Below are 25,853 nucleotides of genomic sequence, written 5' to 3'. Positions count from 1 at the left end.
GCTTGTGGTCACAAGACCCAGAGGGCTGCAGCAAACTAAACAGCAGTTTCTTCACATAGGCGTGGACATGTGGACATGAACTGCAGCTATCCCTTTAGGAATCAAAGCAGGGCAGGAGGCGGTTGGGGGGGTGGGGGCAGTGTGTGGAGGAGGGAAGAAAACAAGTCATTTCAAGGACAATGGAAGACAAAAATTCACTGCAAACTTTATAAGCTATGCCTAAGGACTAAGGATCTGGCTTCTAATTTAGCACACCTCTACAGAGTGGCTGCTCTTCTCTGCGGACTGGGGAAGCCAAGACACATTTCCTTTTGTCCCTCCTCTGGACTGTTCTAACAGTAAAATCAAGTCACCAGTATCTCCTTGGAGGCAGCCTGTACACCTATTTGGGTGCCCGAACTTTTGTAGCTGCTATTTGAGACGAGACCCCAAATCACCTAAGAGCTCTGATACCCAACAGGGCATTCTTGAGTCCCACAGGACTATAGCAAATCCAGTAATTATTAAACACAGCAAAACTTATGGGATGTAGCAAAACACAGTTCTAAGAGGGAAGTGACAAGTTCCTATATTACAAAACAAGAGCCTAAGTCAAAATTTAAAAAATTTAAAAAAGGAATAAAGAATAAAGAACTATTTAACTTTATACCACAAAGAAATAGAGAAGCAGAATAAGCTTAAAGTTACAAACAAGTAACAAAGATCAGAGTAGAATTAAGGGAAATAGAGTACAGAGACAATAGTTAAGATCAATGAAAGAGATGGTTTATAAAAAAAATACAATAGACAGACCTTTTGTTAGACTTATTAAGAAAAAAGTCTCAATTTTAAATGAAGTATCTAACACTATAAATGGTAACACACAACTACCAAGAATCACTGCCTTGAAAAATCATATACCAATAAGTGGAGCAACCTAAAAGAAATGGTTAAGTTTCTAGAAATATATAACCTACCATGACTGAATCAGAAAAAGACAATCTTAACAGACTCCTAGTAAGGAGAATCAGTCAGTAATCAACAAGGTCCTCCTCTAACTATAAAAAACAGTATTTAATACTTACAATCTTAATTTTTTTAATGTTTGTTTATTTCTAAGAGAGACAGAGACAGAGTGCAAGCGCAGGAGGGTCAGAGAGAGAGGGAGACACAGAATCCGAAGTAGGTTCCAGGCTCTGAGCTGCCAGCACAGAGCCTGACTCAGGGTTTGATCTCACAAACTGTGAGATCATGCATGATCTAAGCCAAAGTCTGATGCTCAACTGACTGAGCCACTCAGGCACCCCCAATCTTACTTTCTAAGGCCAGTATTACCCTCCACCAAAACTAAACAGGACACTAGCATAAAATTACACACCAATATCCATGATGAACACAAATGCAAAATTCCTCCAAGTATTAGCAAACCAATTCAACAATACATTGAAGGATCATACACCATGATCAACTGGTGTAATTTATCCCAGAAAAGCAAGAATGGTTCAGTATGTGTGTGTGCGTGTGTGTGTGTGTGTGTGTGTGTGGAGGGGGGTGGGGGGGAACAATGTTGTATAACACATTAATAAAATTAAGGATTAAATAGATACAGAAAAAGCATTTGACCAAATTCAACATCCTTTCATGGTAACAATTCTCACAGTGGGTATAGAGGAAACATACCTCAACATAATATAAGCCATGTAAGACCAGTGCACAGTTAGCAACATACTCAGTGGTGACAGTTCAAAAGTTTTTCCTCCAAAATTGAGGAATAAAACAAGGGTGTCCACAATCTTGGCACTTTTACTCAACATAGTAGTTTTGGAAGTCTTAGCCAGTTATCAGGCAAGAGAAATAGGGCATCCAAACTGGAGAAATCAAACGGTTATCATTTGCACATATTATATACAGAAAGCAAAAAACACCTATGTGAGTAAATAAATTTGGTGAAGCTTTAAGATACAAAAAGCACACACTAATCAGTTTTTTCTATATACTGTTAGAAAGTATCTCGATAAAAAAAAATTACAATAGCATCAAATATAAAATGCTCTGAAATATATTTAACCAAAGGTAAAAGATTTGTACACTGAAAACCTTAAGACATTGATGAAAGAATCTGAACACAAATGTTAAGATATTCTGAGGTCATCGGTTAATATGATTATTAAAAATGTCTATATGACCTAAGCTGATCAAAAGATTCAAGGTAATCCTTCAGAATTCCAATGGCATTTTTAACAGAAAAATAGCAATGCTGACATTTATATGTAACCACAAAAGACCCCAAATAGCCAAAGCAATCTTGAGCAAGAATAAAACCACAGGTTCATTCATTTCCTGATTTACCACTGCATTACATAGCTATAGTCATCAAAATGATATGCTACTGGCATAAAAGCAGACACATATCAACAGAGAGTCTATAAATAAACCCAGGTATATATATAGAGCCAAAAATATGCGATGGGGAATGAATCTCTTCAAAATAGTGGTCCTGAGCAATGATTGGACAATTTATTTTTATTTCAGCTTTAATAAGGTATGTTTGAAATAAAAACCTTCACAAAAGATAGTCTATTTAGTCACTATTGTATCCCAGTACCAAATATATATTCAATATTCACTAAAACTTTTCCATGAAACACGTTCTTAGTTGAAAAACAGTTCAAATTGTTTATCCTTAGTAAGCTAACTTGTATAGAAATCATAACTGGGTGAGTTTATGCATTCAAAGTAGTTTTTTCATGTTAAAACCTATTCATTTTCATCAAAAAGACAAGGTCACTTTTTTGGTGGGGGCATAAGGGGTTGCTTTTGTTTATTTTATAACTTCAAGCCTTTTTTTTTTTTTTTACTTTCACTTTCTTCCCTAGTGTTTAGTATTGTTTTATTGGCTTTTGAAAATCAAACCATGTAAATAAATTACATCAAGTCAAGAGCAAATTATTTCATGTATTTAAGTTTATTTGTGGGTCATTAGGATCAATTTTCTTAAAAACTTATAGCTAAACTGCTCTGCCAATGCTGCTTCTCTCAGGCAAGTGTACCTAAGTCTCAGCATGGCAGGCCCCTTCCTGAGAAGACCAGCAGAAACCCCTGGCACAAACCATGCCTCCTGACCAGAGTTCAGCAAGGCTTCAGCTCTAGTGGAAGTAGCATCAGGTCTCATTTAACAAGCAGTCCAGAGCACCCCTAGTTAAAACTCACCACATTCAGGCCAAGGACCAAACAATGCTCACAGCAGGCGAGGAGAGCCACTGCAGATGACTGGCCTGAAGAATAGAATAGCCAAAGCAGAAGAGCACAGGGCATGCAACACACACCAGAGATACTCCCACAAGTGCTAGGTTCTGGACACTATATTCCTGCTTAATCATAAAGCAATTACTCTAAGGAGCAGGAAAGTTAACAGCCTTTTCTAACACAAAGAACAAGACAGAGGCTTAGACAAAATGCCATGACAGAAGAACCCATTCCCAAAAAAACAAGATACAGTAACGGCCACGGATTTAATCAAAACAGATATAAATAATATGCCTGATGGAGAATTTAAAGTAACAATCAAAGGGATACTCACCAGGCTTAAGAATGAAGACTTTAGGGGTGCCTGGGTCGTTCAGTCAGGTACATATCTAGCTCTTGATTTTAGCTCAGGTCATGATCTCATAGTTTGAGAGATTGAGCCCCACATACTGTGCTGAGAGTGCATAACCTGCTTGGGATTCTCTCACCTCCCTCACTGCCCCTCCCCACTCCTGTGTGCTCTCTCATTCTCAAAATACATAAACACTAAAAAAAAAAAAAAAAAAAAAAAAAGAATGGATGACTTCAGGAAGGCCTTTACAAGAGAAATCAAAGAACTACAAAGCAACCACCCAGAAATAAGAAATGTAGTAACTGAGTTGGCTGGGTCAGTTTAGCATCCAACTTCAGCTCAGGTCATGGTTTCGCTGTTGACGAGTTCCAGCCCCACAACCGGCTCTGTGCTGACAGCTCAGAGCCTGGAGCCTGCTTTGGATTCTGTGTCTCCTTCTTTCTCTGCCCCTCCCCTACTCATGCTCTGTCTCTCTCTCTGTCTCAAAAATAAACATAAACATTAAAAAAAATTTTTTAATTAAAAAAGTTAAAATTTTTTTAAAAATTTTAAAAAAGAAATGCAGTAACTAAGATTCAAAAAAGACTGAATGTAATGACCACAAGGATGGAAGAAGCAAAAGAATGTATAAGTGATATAGAAGGATAAATAATGAAGCTGAATCAAATAGAGAAAAAAATTATGGAACACAATAGACTTAGTAACTCATTGGGTAACATTTGTATTACAAAAATCCAAGAAGAAAAAGAGCGAGAAGAGGGGACAGAACCTTTGAGGAAATAAGAGCCAAAAATTTCCATAATCTGGGGAAGGAAACAGACATCCAAATCCAGGAAGCATAGCGGACTCCCATTAAAATTTTAAAAAGCAGGCCAACCAGCAACACATATTGTAGTTAAATTTGCAAAATATAGTGGTAAAGAAAAAATCCTAAAAGGGATCAAAACAAAAGAAGTCCCTAACTTACAAGGGAGACATGTAAGACTAGCTGCAGATCTCTCCACGGAAACTTGGCAAGCCAGAAGGGAGTGGCATGATATATCCAACATGCTGAATGGGAAAAACTGCAGCCAAAAATACTCTATCCAGCAGGCTATCATTCAGAATAGAAGCAAAGGTAAAGACTTTCCCAAACAGAAACTAAAGGAGTTCATGAGCACTAAACCAGCCCTGTAAGAAATGGTAAAAGGGACTCTGAGTGGAAAACACCAAAAGTGAGAAAGACTAGAAAGTAACAGAGAAAATCTCTACAAACAATGACAAAACAGGTAATGAAATGGCACTAAAAACATATCAATAACTCTGAATGTTAATGGACTAATATCTCCAATCAAAAGACATAGGGTATCAGAATGGATAAAAAAATAAGACCCATCTAGATGCTTTCTACAAGGGACTCATTTTAGAACTAAAGACATGAGCAAATTCAAACTGTTAGGATGGACATTTACCATGCACATGGACATCAAGAATGCCAGAGTACCAATACTTATGTCAGACAAACTAGATTTTAAACCAAAGACTGTAACCACAATGAAAAAGGGCATTACAACACAATAAAGAAGACTATCCAACAATAAGATTTAACAGCTATAAATATCTGTACCCTCAACTTAGAACATCAAAATGTATATAACAATTGATAACAAACATAAAGGAACTCACTTATAATAATAATAGAGGACTTAACATCCCATTTACATCAATGGACAGAAAATCAACAAGGAAACAATGGCTTTGAATGACACACTGGACTGGATGCACTTAACAAATATATTCAGAATTATTTCGTCCTAAAGAAGAATACACATTCTTGTCAAATACACATGAAATATTCTCCAGAACAGATCACATGCTAGGTCAAAAACCAAGCCTCATCAAGTACAAGAATGAGATTGTACCATGCATATATTCTGACCATAACGCTATGAAACTTGAAATCAAAGTCCAGAAAAAATTGGGGAAGACCTCAAATACACGGAGGTTAAACAACATGCTACTGAAGAATTAATGGGTCAATCAGGATATCAAAGAAGAAATTTAAAAAGTATATAGAAACAAATGAAAATGGAAACATGACAATCCAAAACCTTTGGGATGCAGCAAAAGCAGTCCTAAGAGGGTAGTATACAGCAATAGAGGCTGCTGAAGAAGGGAAATAATAAAGATTAGAGCAGAAATAAATGATATAGAAACTTAAAAAAAAAAAAACTTAAAAAAGAACATATCAATGAAACCAGAAGCTACTTGAAAACATTAATAAAATTGATAACCCCCTAGACAGACTTACCAAAAAGAGAAAGGACCCCAATAAATAAAACCACAAATGAGACATGAGAAATAACCAATACAACAGAAATATAATCCATTATGAGAAAATAGTCTGAAAAATCATGTGCCAACAAATTGAACAATCTAGAAGAAAGACATATATTCCTAGAAACATAACATACCAAAACAGAAACAAGAAGAAGTAGAAAACTTCTGCAGACTGATAACCAGCAAAGAAATTGAATCAGTAATCAAAAACCTCCCAACACGCACAAGTGTAGGGCCCGATGGCTTCCTAGGCGAATTCTACCCAACATTTAAGTAAGAGTTTATACCTATTCTTCCCAAACTATTCCAAAAAATAGAAATGGAAGGAAAACTTCCAAACTCATTCTATGAGGCTAACATTACCCTGATTTCAAAACCAGACAAATAATACACTAAGAAAGAGAACTAGAGGCCAATATCCCTGATGAACATGGATGTAAAAATTCTCAATAAAATACTAGCAAATTGAATCCAATAGTACGTTCAAAGAAACATTCTCCACAGACAAGTGGGATTTATGCCTCAGCTGCAAGCATGGTTCAATATTCACAAATCAATCAACATAATACACTACGTTAGTAAAAGAAAGGATAGCAACCATATGATCCTCTCAGTAGATGCAGAAAAAGCATTTGACAAAGTCCAATGTCCATTCATGATAAAAACCCTCAACAAAGTAGGGTTAAAGGAAGTATACCTCAACATCATAAAGGCCATGTATGAAAGATCCACAACTAATATTATCCTCAATGGGGGAAAACTGGGAGCTTTTCCTCTACTGGCAGGAACAAGAGAAGGACGTCCACTCTTACCATTATGATTTAACATGGTACTCTAAGTGATAGCCACAGCCATCAGACAATGCATCCAAATCAGAAAGGAAGAAGTTATTCACTCTGCAGATGACAGGATACTCTATACAGAAAACCTAAAGGACACCACTAAAAGAATGCTAGAAGTGAAACACGAATTCAGTAGACTCACAGAATGCAAAAATCCATTTACAGAAATCAGCTGCATACAGCAATAATGAAGCAGAAGGAGAAATTAAGGAACTGATCCCATTTACAAATGCACCTAATACCATAAGATATGTAGGAACAAACCTAACCAATGAGATAAAATATCTGTACTCTGAAAACTATAAAACACTGATTAAATAAATTTAAGAGGACACAAAGAAATGGAAAAACAGTTCATGCCCATGCATTCAAAGAATATTGTTAAAATGTTTTCATTACTCAAAGCAATCTACATATTCCTATCTTAATACCACCAGCATTATTCACAGAGCTACAGTCTACCTTAAAATTCGTATGGAAGCACATAAGACCCCAAATAGCCAAAGTAATCTTGAAAGAGAAAAGCAAAGTTGGAGGCATCACAATTCCTAACTTCAAACTGGATTACAAAGCAGAAGCGATCAAGACAGTATGGTACTGTCAAAAAACAGACACAGAGATCACTGGAACAGAATAGAAAACCCAGAAATGGACCCCTAACTATATGGTCAACTCATCTTTGGCAAAGCAGGTAAGAATACCCAGTGGAAAAAACAGTCTCTTCAACAAATGGTACTAGGAAAACTGGACAGCAACACACAGAAGAATGAAACTGGACCACTTTCTTACACCACAGACACAAAAAAAAAATAAACCCAAAATGGATGAAAGACCTAAACATGCAACAGGGACGTTGGGACTACAACATAATAAAAAGCTTCCCCATAGTGAAGGAATCAACAAAACTAAAAGGTAACCTATGAATGGGAGAAGGTATGTTCAAATCACGTATCTGATAAAGGGTTAGTATCCAAAATCTGTTAAGAACTTATCAAACTCAACACCCAAAAAACAAATAATCCAATTAAAAACTGGGCAGAAAACATGAACAAACACTTCTCCAAAGAAGAAATCCCAATGGCTAACAGATACATGAAAAGATGCTAGACATCGTCAAGGAAACATGAATCAAAACTACGATGAGAAATCACCTCACACAAGTCAGAATGGCTACAATTAACAACACAGAAAACAACAGATGTTGGCAAGGATGTGGAGGAAGGGCAATTCTCTTACAGTGCTGGTGGGAATGCAAACTGGTGCAGCCATTCTGAAGAAAAGTATGAAGGTTCCTGAAAAAAGTTAAAAACACAACTATCCTACAATCCAGCAATTGCACCGCTACACGTTTACCCAAATTATACACAAAATACTAATTTGAAAGGATACACCTACCCTGATGTTTATCCCAACATTATCAACAATAGCCAAGTTATGGTAAGAGCCCAAATGTCCATGGACTGACAAACAGGTAAAGAACATGTGGTATGTACGTGTAGATAGACGTACATATACGTACACATACATACATGCAATGGAGTATTACCCAGCCACAGAAAAATAATGAAATCTTGCCAGTGTCCTTTGCAATGACAAGAAAGGAGCTAGAGATTATTAGGCTAAGGAAATTTAGTCAGCCAGAAGAAGACAAATATCCCACAATTTCACTCATATACAAAATTTAAGAAATGAAACAAATGAACAAGGGGGTGGGGTGGAAGAGGCCAACCAAGAAACAGAACAAACTGAGGGTTACTACAGGGAAGGTACTTGGACAGGATGTCTTAAATAAGTGATGGGTATAAAGGAGGGCACTTGTGATGAGTACCAGGTGTTGTGCTAATGATGAGTCGCTAAATTCTACTCCTCAAACAAGTATTACACTGTATGTTAACTAGCTGGATTTTAATCAAAACTTGACAAAGGGGGGTGGGAGGGAGGGGCAAGTTGGTGATGGGCACTGAGGAGGGCACCTGTTGGGAGGAGCACTGGGTGTTGTCTGGAAACCAATTGGACAATAAATTTCATATTAAAAAAATAAATAATAAAATAAAAAATAAAAAGTACTTATAAAAAATTAATTAAATAATTAAACCAAAAAAATTGAGGAAAAACCAAAAGCTTATAGCAAAACCTTCAAACTGATTCTGTAATTCAAAATTCCTCACCTGAACCACAGAACACACGTAATTATGGTCATGTTACTATTTTCTGAATTCTCTCAAGAACGCAGAAGAGCGTCTGATTCATTACATGGTGTGAATGCCTTAGGGTGGTGGTTCCCAAAATTCAGTGTATTAGGATCACATGGCAGAGTTGTTTGTTGAGACACAAATTGCTGGTCCCCATTCCCACAGTTTGTAATTAAGTGGATCTGAGGTGGAGCCCCTGAATTTGCATTCTGACAAGTTCCAAAGCATACCGATTCTGTCTGGGAACCACACTATGAGAACCAATACCTCAGTGCATTAGCACTTAATTCTCCAGCAAAAACTGGGGGAAAAAAATGCTTCTCTAATGTAAGGAAATGAAATTATATTCATTTTATCTTCTAAAATATACTAGGAAGAATGACATGTGATAGCTCTACGTGTTTAAGGACCAACAATTTCAGGTGGTAAGGCAGATGTGGTCTAGCTTTGCAACATTTAGGATGTAAAAGAGTATTTGAATAAATATTTATAATAGCTTACCCTTGGAATAACTAACAGCCAAATATAGGTAAATTCCTGTACTCCAAATTCATTTTAGGGAAATAATACAAACCATGGCGTACTGTTGGTATCACTAAAATGGATTCTCATTTACATCCTCTCATTTTAAAACTAACCAACGGAGATTGAGCCATAATTTATTGTGTTTGTGATCACCTTCTATCCGAAATAGGAGGCATTCTTCTGTTTTAAGTGTCAATAACCCTATTACCAGTACCTCATATTCCTCAAAGTCCATCTATTCAAACTACTCTTCATAGATTATTTAACATCAGTCAAGCAATGAGTTACTGTAGTTATAACTTATTTCATGGGGTATTTTCTGACAAGCATAATACCTAATATTCAGTAAGTATTTAATCCATCAATATGCAATAAAAGCCAGTAAAACTTATATGGGTCCCAAAACATTTTTAGAACATGAAAAACAAAAAGGTAATCTGGATCATCTAAACATGAATGAATTATGTGAGATTCTAAAACAAGTTATTTTGTTAATTGAAATTTTCAAGGTATCAGTATAGCTGTGCAGGAAATTTATCACACAGGCCTAAAACGGCTGTCCTTACTTTTCCACCTCAATATGGGAAATTGGCTCTTGCAGTATTCTCACTGAACAGTTAACCACTAAGTATGGCTCACTGTGCTCAGACTATCTGCATAAACAATATGGTTGAGGTTGGACAGCTACCTTCTTTCTGGGAATCTGGAATTTTTATACATGCTAAGGCAGAAGATCCCTATATGACCAACCCCAATAAATACCTTGGACACTAAGTCTCTGATGGTCTTCCCTGAGAAGAACCATCACACACATGTTGCTAAATTTTCATTGCTGGTGCAAGGAAGGGAGTGCTCTGTGTGACCCTTCAGGGGAAGGTGAGAACTTCAGAGTACACATGTATACTTCCAGACTCTGCATGTGTTTCTCATATGACCCAGCTGTGAATCGTCTGTACTTCACTGTTGTCCATTTTAACCATGAGCCCAGCTATACACGGAATCACCCAAGTTCTTCCAGCAAATCTCCAAATAGACGAGCATTCTTACAGACCCCCAACACAGCGGTTTTCAGAAACCCTGATTCTTACCTGCTGATATGCTTCATAGATCACATCAAATAGAAAAGCCTGTGGCATTTCACTTGCTCTGTGTCTGGCACGTTCCAGTGAATGGTCTAAGCAACCATCAGCAGATGGACTGATTACAGTAGATACAAGAGGTCGAATTGCTCCTGCTGCCTGAAAAACAAACAGAGATCCAATTAACATTTGTTTCACCTAGAGCATATTTCACAATCAAACTCTCAACTTTTCTCTCTTATTTTTGAGAGGTTCTATTTCTAATTTTAACAAGCAACCTCAAGAAAATATTTGAACAAGTGTTAAATTGGTTAATAAAACAGTATTTCACATCAAAAAATCTATTTCTTAATATTACAGTTCCAAGTAAGAGGTACAGATACTCTTTTCCATTGTAAGTTCGTATTTGTTTTTTATCACTAGCCGTGTAAGTCTCATACTAGATTAGAATGGTAAGATACAAGTGGCTGTTCCATGAACGAGAGAGGGAGAAGAATTAATGGGGAAAAACTAGAGAAGGATGACACATCATTATTTCTCAGCGGGCTTTCAAAAGATTTACCTTAAACACAGATAATTAAGGAAAGAGACCTATCTCCTAAGAAGGACAAAATGAGACTCAACCTGAGTAACAATGAATTTATGCCATACTCTAATTCCTGTAAAAAAAAAAAAAAAAAATTCCCTTCAAACTATCCCAGTGCAATGCGCCCTCATGTAAAGTAGCCATTGATTTCAATAGCTCTAATTCAACTGTAAACTCATTTATAGATGCATTTAAACATTACAAAAAGACACCTTCATATCTGACAATTTGTCCCCTTTATCTTTAAAAGTGTTTCATCGTAGTCGTGAAAGTCATTCCCAGACAACTGCTTTGGAGGAGTTGCTTTAAAATATAGTTCCTGTGGTAGGCCATTAACCAAACCTCCTCCGCAAGTTCCTATCTTCCACGTGACTAATACACAGATACTGCAGGCCATCAAATTGATACACCAACAAATTTGGACTTGAGAAGACTAGTATTTGTGCAAGATAAATAGTCCATAAACTGGCTTATAAAATCCAAGAGACTGGCTGAAAATAAAAGCTAATGTGTGAGCCAAGTAGACAGTTTATAAACTGTCACAATTCCCAGAGACTTAAGTAGAAATTTGGAACCTTGGAATAAAAGCAAAAATGAGCACATTGCCAGGGCTGACAGGAAGGCAGTAATGTCCAAGTAGGTGCAAGTTCAGTAAGGAGCAAACCCAAGTCCTCAAGCCCAACACCTGTCAGTAAAGGTTAGAAGGCAAGAGAAACACATACACGTGTGTGAGCACACACACAACTTTTTACAGGAAAAGTTCTATTTACGTTCCAACTATGGACAAATAATCTTCTATACCAGGCCATGAAGCAAAAATTCTATTTAATATACAACATGAAACACAAAGCGTGAGCAAGAGGACCTCACCAGATTCTCTCTCCAGCCAAAGTAGTGAAAGTATTTTACTGCAACCATTTAAAGTCTTTGAAGGGCATGCAGCAAATGAAACATTTTTTTAAGAAAATCAACTAAATCTTGCTAAAAAGGGAGAGCTTTTGGTACTCAAGGCAAGATCTATTTCTTCCTTAGTAATCCACCCAGCTTAGTGTGACTGAAGTTCCACTCGGCGTGGTATGGATGAAAAGATGGGGCTCCCTCTCCCACTACCTCCCAGAAGGAAGGCAGAGTGTTAGAACTTCCCATCCCATTCAGCCCCAGGTCATAGAGGCTAAATTAAGGAAACTGCTGACAAGAGATTGCCGACTCCCTTCCAACCACATAGCCACAACTTGTGAATGGATTATCTACCCCGGGCACAGTAGGTAGACAATAAATATTGGGCCCTGAATACCCTTAACCCCCAATCTCACTTAGGGCAGAGTTTTCACACCAGAAGAATAACAAGAGTCTTTGAATGTCTCCATGCACCACCCTACTTGTGAAATAGAAGATTCACTTAGAGAAACAAGTCATCATGCCCCCCACCCCCTACTCAAGTAGCAGTACAGGGATTTTTCATGGGACAGACAGGCTTTAAGAACAGAGCTATCAATCTCTCCCAAAAGGGAACTCACCTTATATGGAACTGACTGTGAGCAAATTTAAACCTTAGTGCAGTCTCAAAAAAAAAAAACAAAAAAAAACAAAGACTATCATCACACTAAGCTATTTAGACTGGGGTGGTAGCTACAAGAGAGCAAAAAGCTAAACTGTTGGCAAGCTAGTTTACCAGGGACACCTTGGAAAGAGCCAGCTAACAGCAGCTGGCATGAAATCACAGCAAACTTCCAACATTGGCCTCAAAAACTACCATTGCAGAGGAGGCAAAGAGTAACTGAATCACACTGTAGAACATTTTATAACTCAGGCATTGTCAAGCGAGGGAAGGAAAGACAAAGAAATAGAGGAAGAAATAAGGAAGTAAAGAAAAAAGAAAGCAATTTGCAGGCAATGAATAGACTTTATCAGTTGGGTGTGATATCAGAGACAGACAGTAAGAGATTACAAAACAAAGACAAAAAGAATCCTACTAAAACCACTGTCATTCCAGGGTGACTATATCCATGCCCAAGATTGCACCCTCTGTGAAGTGATTTCAGAGACTTCACCTGGTATGGGGGGAGGGGGAGGGGAACATCACTGAAATAGGCCAGCAAAGTCACATACAACAGCAACAATAAGCCCTGAGGAAATGGGAGGGAGACCATCACCACTGAGAACTGATAAATTATCTCAAGGTCCACCAACCAATGACTGGATAAAGGAAATGTGGTATACACATCCACAAGAAAATATTTTTCAGCCTTAAGGAAAGGAAATTTCTATTTCTAACAACATGGATGGACCCTCAAGAGCAATATGCTAAGCGAAGCAAGTCAGAAAAAGACCAATACATACGAAAAGACCCATCTCACCTACACATATAACCTAAAAAAAAAGCCTCAAAGACACATAAGATTAGTGGTGGCCAGAAGTGGGGGTACAGAAGGGCAAAACAGGTGAAGGCAGTCAAAAGGTATATCCAGTGAACAAAATAAGAACTAGAGGTGTAATGTACAGCATGGACTACATCATCAAGTTGCTTAGAAATCTTAAAAATCCTAAGGATTCTGTAACCATGTGTGCTGACAGATGTTTACATTGCGAAATGATCACCAAAATAAAGTTAACAAATTTGAAACATTATCTTTTACCCCTGAAACTTATGTTGTACATCAATTATACCTCAAAAAAAAAATCTGTCAATAAATTTTAAATGTGAGAATTTCAAAAATGTGGAAGGTGAATATACTAAGAATGAATGCAAGAAGAAATTAGGAAAACAGAAGACACAATGAGATGAAAAGATACAGTATGAAACAGAGCATGCAGGAGAAGCAATCCAAAGAGGGAAATTTATAGTGTATGTCTATACATAAAGAGATATTCTCAAGTCAAAAATGTTCTACCTGAAGACTTAACACTTCTAAAGTTTTTTCGAGAAAAAAAACTTAAACTAAATCAAGTATAAGTAGTAAATAGAGACTAGGGCAGAAATAAATGAAATAGAAAGTAGTAAAATAGAAAAAAAAAATCAATATCCAAAGTTAGTTCTTTGAAAGGATAAAGAGGATTGACACATCTTTTGCTAGACAAACCAAGGGAGAGGGAAGATTCTAATTAGTGTAATCAGGAATCAAACAATGACATTCTACCAACCTCACAGAAGAAATAAAAAAACTATGAACAAGTATATTTCAGCAAAACAGATGAAATTTCAGTTTTCTAGAAAGACATCAACTACAAAAACAGATTCAATAACAATTTTTTTTCAATATATGAAATTTATTGTCAAACTTGTTTCCATACAACACCCAGTGCTCATCCCAAAAGGTGCCCCTCAATACCCATCACCCACCCTCCCCTCCCTCCCACCCCCCATCAACCCTCAGTTAATAACAAACAATTTAAATAGACCTGTACAATTAAGAAAGCTGAATTAGAATTTTAATTTCTCACAAAGAAAAGCCCAGGAGGCTTCACTGGCTATACAAAAAATCTTGAATACCCATTCCTCACATTATTCCAAAAAGTGACATAGGAGAGAATGCTTCCTAACTCACTCTGTAAGATGAGTATTGCCAAAACTAAACAAAAGACATCACAAAAAAGAACGACAGACCAAAACCCCTGATGAATTCAGATGCCTAAATCTTCAACCAAATACTAACAACCAAATTTGGCAACCAAATGGGATTTATCCCAAGAATGAAAAATTGATTCAATATACCAAAATATCAATGTCATATATCATATTAATTAAGGGCAAAAAAAATAATAAACAACAACATGTCAACATATGCAGAAATAGTATCTGACAAAATGCAACACTCCTTTGTGAAAAAACCATGCAACAAATTAGGAACAGAACTTCCTCTAGCCAAAAACCAGCAACTGTGAAAAACCAATAGGTAACATCGTATTTGATAAAAACTCTGGATTTTCTCTTTAGCATCAGGAACAAAAATATATCCACTGTCACCACTTCTGTTAAACGTTGTACTAAAAGTTCTCGTCAGGAAAATTAGACAAGAAAATCCAATAAAAAGCATCCAGAAAGACTGAAACTATCTCTATTTGCAGACAGTATTCTACAGAAAATCTGGATGAATTCCCTATAAAACTAGGAATAGACATATTTGACAAGAAAGCAGAGGACAAGATCAACATTAAATAATCACTTCTATCTCTATCTATACTAGCAATAAACCATCAAAAACAAATACTTAATGTTTAACAAAGGAAGTTAAAATTTATTTTCTGAGAATTACAAAAAAATTTCCCAAGCTCCTATGTAAAAGCCAGTGTGTGAACCTATCCACTGGCACCCATCCCTTTCTCAAGTCTTTCACCAACAGTGTGCCTTCTATCCTGCTTCATCAATTTTTATTCCTTCACTGTCAACTATCCTCAGTAGCATCCAAGCAATCTTTGACATCTCCCGTCAATAAGTCTTTCTTTGATCACACCTATCTTCCAGCTATAACCAAATTACTCCTAGTGAGGTTCAAACAAAACTCCATTAAAGTAATTATCTGTATTCCTTAGAATCTCCAATGTCTGTCTCTTCTCCTGTTCTCTGCAATCGACTTCAATGAGGATTTTATCTCCCCCAATCCACAAAAATACATTTATAAATATCACCCATGACCCCCACGTGGCCAAATCCAATGGGTATCTCTGTCTTCAAGGGCATCTGTTCACCTGGCTTTCAGAAAACCTTCTCAATCATCTCACAAGCAGAGACCTCAAAGTTCTCTAGCTACCCTCATTCTGTAAGTGACTTCATCAAGTCACAACATTTCACATACTATCTACCTGAGAACTTCCAAAACTATACCTCCATCCTCAAACAATCTCTTCAATTCCAGACTTTCAATATCTGAATACCCTATTTAACTTCTCAGATCAAGAGCTACCCCTCAACTTTAACATACTGAGATCAGTTTTGGTTTCACATATACCACACAGTCCATGTCTGCTTTTCCATACACTTCCCATCTTCATAAAAGTCAACTTTATTCTTCTAGTTATTGTCAAAAACCTTGATCATCATTAATTTATCTCTTCTCATACTCCATTTGAATTGAATCCATGAGCAAGCCCATCACCTTCAAAATATACCATTTCAGCACAGTTTTCACTTTCTGCACCACCACAATCTGAACCCAGCACCCATTCTCCCTCCCTCAGATCTCATACAGAAAACAAAGATCATAACAGAAGACATTAGTATTTTTAACTACATTAAACAAACTGGGAGAAAATGATTACAAGGCATATAATTGGCAGAATATTTGTGTGCCTAATATATAAGTAATTTCTAGAAATTGCTTTTTACTTAAAAAATAAAAGTAGGGACAAAAGACTTTCATGGGCAATTCAATGAGAACACATAAATCCTGTAAATACTGGGGAAAAAATGCCAAACCTATTAACAAAATACCAAATTAAACTACGAAGAGAAAGCATTTGCCACTAACTGGATTAGAAAAAAAGACCATCAACAATATTAAATGGTAAGGATATGGCTCTAGCTCAAACTCTTTTTATACCCTAGTGAGTAGAATTTATCCAAGGTCGGTAAGTAATTGAGCATCATCTGGTAAAGCTGGTGACATGCATATATCTTGACTGTAATGAAATCCTTGGGTCATGTGCTTAAGACAATAGTAATGTTCATGCTAGCAATGCTTGCATTGGCAAAAATTAAAGAAAACATAGGTTCATCAACTACAAATAGATGAACTGTGATATAAAACAGTGATCATGAACATGTGATAGCTGCACAGATTCACATAAATACAATTCCCTAAATGTATTTGGGGGGGGGGGGGGAAGTGCTGTCAAAATAAGCAAAAGTTAAATCATACAAATAATTATTTTTTTACAGGGATATGAAAACTCATACAAACCTACAATGCCCTTTAGGAATACATCCAACAAAAATGAAAACAAAAAACAAAACAAGAAAATAAAAACAAATTTCAGGATAATGTTTATCCATGTGGGGGAAATAACTAAGATCAGGGCAGGGATATGGTTTAAAAGTGACCAGTAATGTTCAGGGTGGTAGATACCTAAGTGTCCAAAGTGCTTTTCAAATTCTCCCTTTTTAATTTCTAACAGTACATTTGTGGACTCTCATTCTGACTACTAAAAACTTCTGAAAAGAAAAAATAACATCCATATCTGGGATGTAATTATGGTAGGACCGGTATACTCCAAGACTCAGTAAGGTTTAACTGGAAGCCTAGAGATCAGCTGTATAGTAGCACAATAGGAAGACCATTTAAAGCACAAAGTGACTACTGGTTTACTGAAAAAAATACCCATAAAAAGGATAACATGTGGAAAAAAACTACCACTCACTCAACTATCTGGTTTAAACAAAGATGCTAATCCTGACAGGCATGCACTCCATAGCTGTTTCCATAGAAAGGGATGTTTGTTCAGAAACCTAACTCCTCATTTACGTGAATCTTTTCCGAAATTTAAAGTATCAAAATTAAGACACAAGTATGAACAAAGTCAGTTAGGTGCCTCTAAAATAGAGCTATTTGGGTAGTTTGTTACATGAAGCATAATTCCCAAGTTATCAAATACACTGCCTCATTGGGAATTAGCCTAATAAGCCCTGAATGGAAGCTTAACAGCTCAGCACCACAGTGATTACTTGCCTCTCACGCTAATCTATCCAAGTATTTCCACAAGTCAATGCATGGAAATCACAGATACAAATCACACAATGTGGAAAAATGAACCCCACCTCTTCTGTTTACTTTTAGAAGCAAAATTCAACAATACTTGTCCATACACAGAGCAGGTGCTGACATGCATTCCTACTCGCCTATCTTCATTCAGGCTAATTATGACAACATACTATAGAAATCCTGACTATATAATTACAATTTCATTTAGCTGAGTTGTCTCTATTCTGAGACTACTTAATGAATGTTTACACAATCACATCTTCAAAGCTAATCATTGGGCATTATGAGATTGTGAGTATTTCATATTTTGATAATACAATAACTCCAATATCCTTTCATAAAAATAATTTATTCAATACAGAAATACCAGTATTTTAGAAAAACTTATCCAAATTGCTCTATCACTCCATGTACCCCTAAAAAAAGGATATGTAGCATGAAGAAATAAAGCCCCCATTTGATATACTCAACTTTAATTCCTGAAAATTAAAGCAGTACCATTTAATTTACATCTAATTTGATCAAAAGTATTCTGCTTGGATGTCCTGGGTGTTTAATAAGCCTTACTACATTTTAATCCCTAGGTATACCACCACCCCTTGATCTGCCTCCTTCTCCAACTTGATTTAGAGGTAATACATAAAATATACAGGAGTCACAGTTTTAGCTAAAGAAAACAAAAGCTTTTCACACAGTAGCCTGTTCACCATCAGTAACACATCAAGTTTTACCTCATTCCATAGTCAGGGAATAATTCACTACCTGCCCTGGGCACTTCAACTTTGTTAAAATAAGCCTCAACTTTGCCACTAAATACTCAGAAATCAGGCTTTCTCACACATCAAACTGCTTCTTTCAGACCCAGGTCTTAATACCAATATTTCCCTCCAGTAAGATACAGAATCCAATGGCCCGGGAGCACTTATTACCTGACCCCCCACCCAACACTCAATGAACTCTGACCTTCAATGCACTTGATCATGATCAAAACTAACCAATAGAGATCCAGTACAATTTGCTGTTAGCCATGGTCAATTCTACCTAAGATTCTTTGTTTGGAAAATAACATCTGTCGAGTCATTTAGCTCTTTAATAACAAGCCCAAAATACTTTGCATAAATATCCAATACTGGATAGTCAAACAGTTTATTTTTCCTGATACAAACATATTAGCTTTTACTTCTCAAGTTTTCCTTAATCGTTACTGAGTACAGTCCTGCTGTAAAATACAAAGATTGCCCCCCCACAAACACACACACACGGCCCCCCCTACCCCGACCCCGTCAGAATTTCTGTTTATTAGGTTACACTATTTCTCTTCAGAAAGGGACTCAACAAATTTTCTAACTAATGATGCTAACCATCCTACAGGGCATGGGATAGCCCCACCAACAGAAAGTACCTTACGAAAACATGTAAGATTGTGCCAAGTTTGAGAAATGCTGTGCCACTTCAGTATTCAGATACACAAAGAAACTCAGGTCTGGAAGTCTACTCTCTGATACAAAAATACCTGTTACCTTAAATACTGGAGAAACAACCCAATATAGTAAGTGTAGGGTATTTTTTATTAGGTAAGCAGTAAGATGTACCTAAGGGTCAGGAGTTGATAAGATCACAAGCAGTTAAAATTCTTTAGGTAACTAATATTAACATGGGTAGGTCTGCCAAATTCTGGAAAGCAATTCAGTGTCTGAAAAGGATGCTGAGGTCTGTGAGGGCAGGAGCATTTTAGAAAAGACAATGAGGTCTACTGTCAGGGAATGGCAAAGAAAAATTAAAGCATGCACAAGTACATGTGTCATATTACCCCTTGGCTCACATCATCCAATCAGGTCCAACCAATCCAGTTCCTTAAAGTCTTCCCCTGGCCCCCAACCTCTACTTCTTTCTCTATTTCAGTATGCTTAAATAGACTTTGACCACTTCGCTAGATCATTACATAGATCCCAAACTAATTTCAGTCCCCTCAATCTCCTGTACTCCATCTATCAAACCAGGGAGACAGCCATCTTTCTAAACTTCAAGTCTTAGGTTATTTCCCTTAGATGGAGGGAGGGGGAGATTTAATGGTTCCCCCCTGGTCTCCAAAAGCTAATTCAAGGAAAGAAATCAAGGAAGATTAATGAGTTCAAACCTACAGATTATTCCAGAGATGCTAAAAAAGGCAAATTTAAATGGTTCTGTTCAGTTGGAAGCTTAACATACAAGAACATAGCAGATAAGCTATAGCATGAGAGATTTCAGAGTAAATATGTCAATTTGGAGTTAAAACGGGTACATGCAAATGCTTTGTACCACGTCAAATAATCATCTCACAAACTTGCATGTTGTAGGATTCTTTTTATACAGTACTCTGGAAGAGACAAAAACAAAGGGACAGAGCACCTATGAAGAATTGACCTGGATTAGGAAGAGAGCAAGGGTCTGAGTACCAGGCAGCAGCAGGAGGGAATTCTTTGGCGTGTTACAAAGTTCTGTTGTGATTGTAATCATCTATACAGGTATAAACACTCAGACTGTATACCCTCCCAAAAGTGAATTTTACTGTGTAACAGGTTTTCAATTAAGTAATGTGAGCATGATTTTGATTGCTCAGAAGTACTTTGTTCAGTTATAAAAGAAGTTAAAGGAAACATTTCAAGTATGAGAAGATGTATCTGGAAAGAGTGGCCAAAAAAAAAAAAAAACAGCAAAGATTGCAGTCACAGAAGACAAAGTAGAGAGAGCTGCAGAAGGAAGGTCTGGTTAACGTTGTCAATTTAGCTAAGACATTCTGTATAGGCTGCTTTGGTATAATATGATTCTTTCTAATGTCAGCCACCTGGACTTAGCACAACCCCCACAGCTCACAACCAGAATGCCCTTATTTTAGACACCAGACCCAAGTGGGATCCCCACATCACCAGCTCTGCTGACCTACTGGCTGCAAACCCAGAAGGTTCTCACAACCTCCAATGAAGTTTACCCAAAACTCCTAGAACTCAGGAAAATGATTAGAACTACATTTTGACAATGATTATTTATAATCACATGTGTATGACCAGGGATATGTATCAGACCAGATAAACGTAGAGAAACATGGGGTGAGGGCTTGCGAGTTCAGAACACAGCCTCTGCGGTGCCCTCTCCCCATGCAATCAGCACATCGCTGCTCAACCAGGTCGCTCCCCTGAGCTTCAGCATCCAGGGTCTTCATTGGGATATCATTTTGTCAGTGTGAGTCACTGAATCATTGACCATGTGGTTCAACTCAGTCTCCAGCCCAATTACTCTCCCCCAGAGGTTGGGCTGCTTCAAAGTCTCAAACCTCCAACTGCCATTGGTAATGAGACACCATTAGTATTTCTGAGAACCAGCCCAGATCCTGAGTGATCTCATTAGCATCATCTCAGGGGAGATGGAAGGGGATCATGAAAAACAAAAACCCTCCTCTATTACTTCAGAAATTCTAAATATTTCAACTCTTCCTTCAAGGAACCAGGTATAAAAGCCAGTCATCTTACTTATTTTATAACAGACTAAAACTGTACATATAGTTTGGGAGCTGAAAAATTACAGGTGATTTTGGACAGAGTAGTCAGAGGAGAAGAAGCCAGATCGCTGTGCACTGAGGAGTCAACTTTTGCACTGAGGAGGTGCAAAAGAAGGAGCAATAAATGTGACCTGTTACTGTCAGAACTTGACAAGGGAGGAGAAGATAAAACATGATTAGAGATCCAAGAACACAGGGCTTTAATATGTGCAAGTAACTATGGAAATGTCTTCTCTCAGGAACACATTTTGAGGAGGTTGCCTTTCTGATGCACTATCATTTTCAAATTCATGTTATTACTGGCAGTTTTGTGTATATAACAGGTAGCTTATTAGTCCTAAAATGACTCTCTCACATTTCTATGTTCCAACTTATTTTACCCTGTCCAACATCTCCCTTATAACAATGTCCTCGTTACTACTTTTCCATCTCTGGACTTTCAATTATGCAGAAATATAAAAATAATTTATACTTAGTAAAAAACCTTTTTTTTTTTAATGTTTAATGTTTATTTATTACTGAGAGACAGAGCACAAGCAGGGGAGGGACAGAGAGAGAAGGAGACACAGAATCCAAAGCAGGCTCCAGACGCCGAGCTGTCAGCACAGAGCCTGACGCGGGGCTCGAACTCACGGACCCTGAGATCATGACCTGAGCTGAAGTCAGACGCTCAACCGACTGAGCCCCCCAGGTGCCCCAGTAAAAAACTTCTAATTTCAGGACTATGGCTGACAAACTGTCTTGCAAAACCTCTTGCAATGTAAAAAAGTTCAGGAGAAAATGTTATTAATAGTTTTCCCCAGTGTGACTCTTAAGGTTATTTGTTTTTAGTAATTTTTTAGGGGTGCCTGGGTGGTTCAGTTGGTTAAGCAGCAAAGTAGCCAACTCTTGGTTTCAGCTCAGTTCATGAACTCACAGTCATGAGATCGGGCCCCACATCTGGCTCCATACTGAGCATGGAGCCTGCCTTGAAATTCCATCTCCTCTTCTCTCTAGGCTCCTCCCCTTCTCTCTCCCTCTCTCTCAAAATAAATAAATAAACTTTAAAAAATCATTATTTTAGAACCGTGACTCATGAGATAACTACCTAGGACTAACATCACATACAGAATCCAAGGAAGACAGTGGAGATGCGTTGGGTTATTAAGAGGATTTAGTATAAACAAATGAGACAGAATGAGGAATTCTGTCCTGACACTATGCTACCTAGTCCGCAAGAAATGTGGTCCTCACATTAAGATCCAGGTAACCATTTAAAAGGTAAGCCAGATAAAGCACAATAACCACTGCGTTAAGATTATACAAAATTGTCTGTCTATCCTGGCTTGTATTCTGATGGGGAGGGGAACCTTCCCTGAGAGGCCCTGTCTTCTAGACTTAATGCGAGTTCAGAGTTTGGTTTAACATGACCATAAGGTGGATAAAACCTCAAGCCAAAAATTAACATAATGTGAATCCAAAATGGTAAAGCCCTCAGGATCCCTGGCAGAACACAAATCTGCTTCAAAAACACATCTTCATCCCATGCCCAAAGGATTCCTACTGATAAAGTCCTGCCAAACATGGGACTACAATACAAACTGCTCAACAGAGGAAGAAACAAATCTTGAATCAAAGTGGAGAAATGAAGAAGTTAAGAACTACGAAGAATTACATTAGCTGCAATAAATTAAATATTTATATTTAAGTACTGAAAGAATATAAAATCGTGGGAAAAAAAGGGGGAGGGCACTGACAGCTGAAAAGGACCAAATCAAACTCCTAGGAAGTCAAATTTTGATTGTGAAAATACTTCAACAAGAGATTATATTAGGACTAATATAAATGAAAACGAAGGCTACTCAGAAAACACCACCCCCCCACATACACACACACGCGCGCGTGCCAGAAAAAAAAAAATGATATTATGAGGACAGGGGAAGGTTTACCACACATACAGTGATGCATAAGTAGAAGGGAGAAAAAGCTGTAGGGTCAGAAATGGGGCAAAGTCAATATTTAAAAGTTAATGATATGGAAGGCTCTAGAATTGATAAGATATTAATCAAACTGCATGAATAAATCCTAAGCAAGGGAGGAAAAAAGATATTCTTATCTAGTCACACCATAGAGACAATGCACAATACCTTTGAAAAATAAGTGACTTTAAAATCAACCTGGCAGACACTATGTAACTAAGATGCCAACTTAGCAGGAGGACCCTAGACTTGACTTATCCCTTGAACACAGCTACATTATTGTCAAATCATACCCCAGAAAGTGACTTGAGTACTGACAGAACAGACTGTACAACTAGAGGGACAGAAGAGGCCACACAGAGGAAGGTATGAAGTATGGAGACATGGTTTGGGGAAGAAACCTATCGTGGGTGCTGCAGAGGGAAAGGAGTCCTGGCCACAAAGAAAGCTAAGAGAAAGAAAGAGTTCGGAGTGCACGTGGGTACACTCAGGAGAACTCTTCTCCAAAGCCATTGGCTGGGAAAACGAGAGAGGCTGATTTTCTTGAGTTTCACCAGCAGGTCTCAAAGCCAGGAGTTTTAGTGGTTGGCGGGCTTGGCTGGGAAAGAGGCCTGAGAACACTGCCCTGCTCCTGGAAAGAAGGCAGGCGAACCATCCGGGAAAGACTACATGATCTGAGGGTTGCCTAAAGTGCTTGGGAAGAGACGGTTCACTCTTCCACTGTCTCTTAGAGGTGGTGTTCACAGAAACGCCTGTCTGGGGACAGAAGAGCAGGCAGGCAGCACTTCCCTCCCCTGCCCCTCAGTATAGGCGCAGAGACACCTGCTGAGGGCAGCTAACCCAGACACTGGCTGCTTAGCCTGCCTCGCTACAAACCCCATGCCCCTGTGCTCCAGCTTACCTGCCCTTCTCAGTCAAACCTACCTCTGTCCCAGAGTGGCCAGACCCTCCCCAGAAGACTAGTGCAGGCCCCCTAATACAGCACATCCTTAAAATTTGCAGTTTAAAAGTCATCATTAAAAACAAATATTTAAAAAAAAAAAAAAAGGCATCAGGCTTGACTGGGATAGAGCCCAAAGGACAATGTACTGTTCCAGTGGGCAAGCAACCTGGAGACAGACTGTGTGACATCACCAATCTGAAAGATGCCTGGGACGCTTATGGGGAAGTTACTTGATATTCTGGGGGGGGGGGGGGGGGGGGAGTAGTTCCCTGACAGCAGCAAGCACAGAGACTCCTCTCCATGGACACAGGAACTGGCTGGTGCCATCTCCCTCCATGACCCCTCAGCATAAACCAGCTTCACTAAAGAGCACAGGGCCAGCCAGATTCACTCAACAGTATACCACTGGCAGCCTCACCAGCTTAAACCAAGTCCTGACACGCCAGGACTCTGCTGGTCCTCCTTTTCTCAGACAAGCATGCCTAAGGCCTAGCACAGCAGACCCCTTCACCAGAAGATCAGCAGAAACCTGCGCCTCACACCATGTCTTCCAACCAGAGAGTTCTGCAAGGCTTCAAGTCAAGAGGAAGGAGCATCGAATCTCATTTAACAAGCAGACCAGACCAAACCTAGTTAAAACTCACTACACTCTGGCCAAGATCCAAACATTGCATGCTACAGACAAGGAAACCCTTTGCAAATGACTGGCCTGAGCAATAGAGCAGCCAAAGCACAGCAGCAGACTACATGCAGCATACACCACAGACAGGGCCTGAAGCGCCAGGCCCTGAACACTTTATGACCTCTCCTTCATAAAGCCATTATTCTCAGGAACAGGAAACCTAATAGGATTTTCCAACACAGAGAGGACGACAGAGACTTCGACAAAATGCCAAGATGGAGGGGAACTCATCCCCTAAGAAAGAACAAGGAAAGATCCAGGCAGAGATCTAGCTGATACAAGTAATGTGCCTGATGGAGAATTTAAAGTAACAACCACAAGGACACTCACTGAGACTGAGAAGAACAGGAGGACATCAGGAAGACCCTTACCACAGAGATAAAAGAGCTCAAAACCAATCAGGCAAAAATGAAAACTCCAACAATGGAGATTTGAAACAGACTGGTTAGAATGACAAGGATGAAAGAAGCAGAGGAATGAGTAAGTCATACAGAGGAGAAAATTATGAAAAATAATGAAGTTGAACAAAAGGGAGAATGAATTATGCAACACGCAAGTAGACTTAGGGAACTCAGTGACTCCATCACATACAGTAATATTTGTATAAAAGGAGTCCCAGAGGACGAGAGAGAAGAGGGGGCAGCAGGTTTATTTCAGGAGTAAGAAGTAAAAATTTTCCTATTCTGGGGAAGGAAACACATAGATATCCTAATCCAGAAGGCATAGAGAACTCCCATTAAAATCAACAAAAGCAGGTCAATACCAAGACATATTGTAGTTAAATTTGCTAAATATAGAGAAAAAGAAAACATCCTAGACGCATCAAGACAAAAGAAGTCATAGCGCTAGCTGCAGATCTCTGCACAGAAACTTGGCAAGCCAGGAGGGAGTGGCATAAAATATTCATTGCGCTGGCTGAG

At 38.2% G+C, this 25,853-nt stretch overlaps 1 protein-coding gene across 18 annotated transcripts in view; it reads right to left on the bottom strand.

Moving 5' to 3' along the window:
- CRPPA (CDP-L-ribitol pyrophosphorylase A) overlaps positions 1-25,853 on the bottom strand; it is a 481,097-nt gene that overhangs the window by 431,143 nt on the left and 24,101 nt on the right. For all 18 annotated transcript variants that reach the window (XM_053218382.1, XM_053218386.1, XM_053218374.1 and 15 more), the window contains exon 3: positions 10,544-10,693. In XM_053218382.1, the coding sequence (XP_053074357.1) occupies positions 10,544-10,693 (150 nt within the window). The remainder of the gene's footprint in view (positions 1-10,543; positions 10,694-25,853) is intronic.

The sequence above is a fragment of the Acinonyx jubatus genome, chromosome A2 (genome assembly GCF_027475565.1).
Source record: "Acinonyx jubatus isolate Ajub_Pintada_27869175 chromosome A2, VMU_Ajub_asm_v1.0, whole genome shotgun sequence".
Taxonomy (NCBI): domain Eukaryota; kingdom Metazoa; phylum Chordata; class Mammalia; order Carnivora; family Felidae; genus Acinonyx; species Acinonyx jubatus.
The sequence above is the reverse complement of the archived record's forward strand: the minus strand, read 5'-3'. Positions and strand labels throughout refer to the sequence as shown.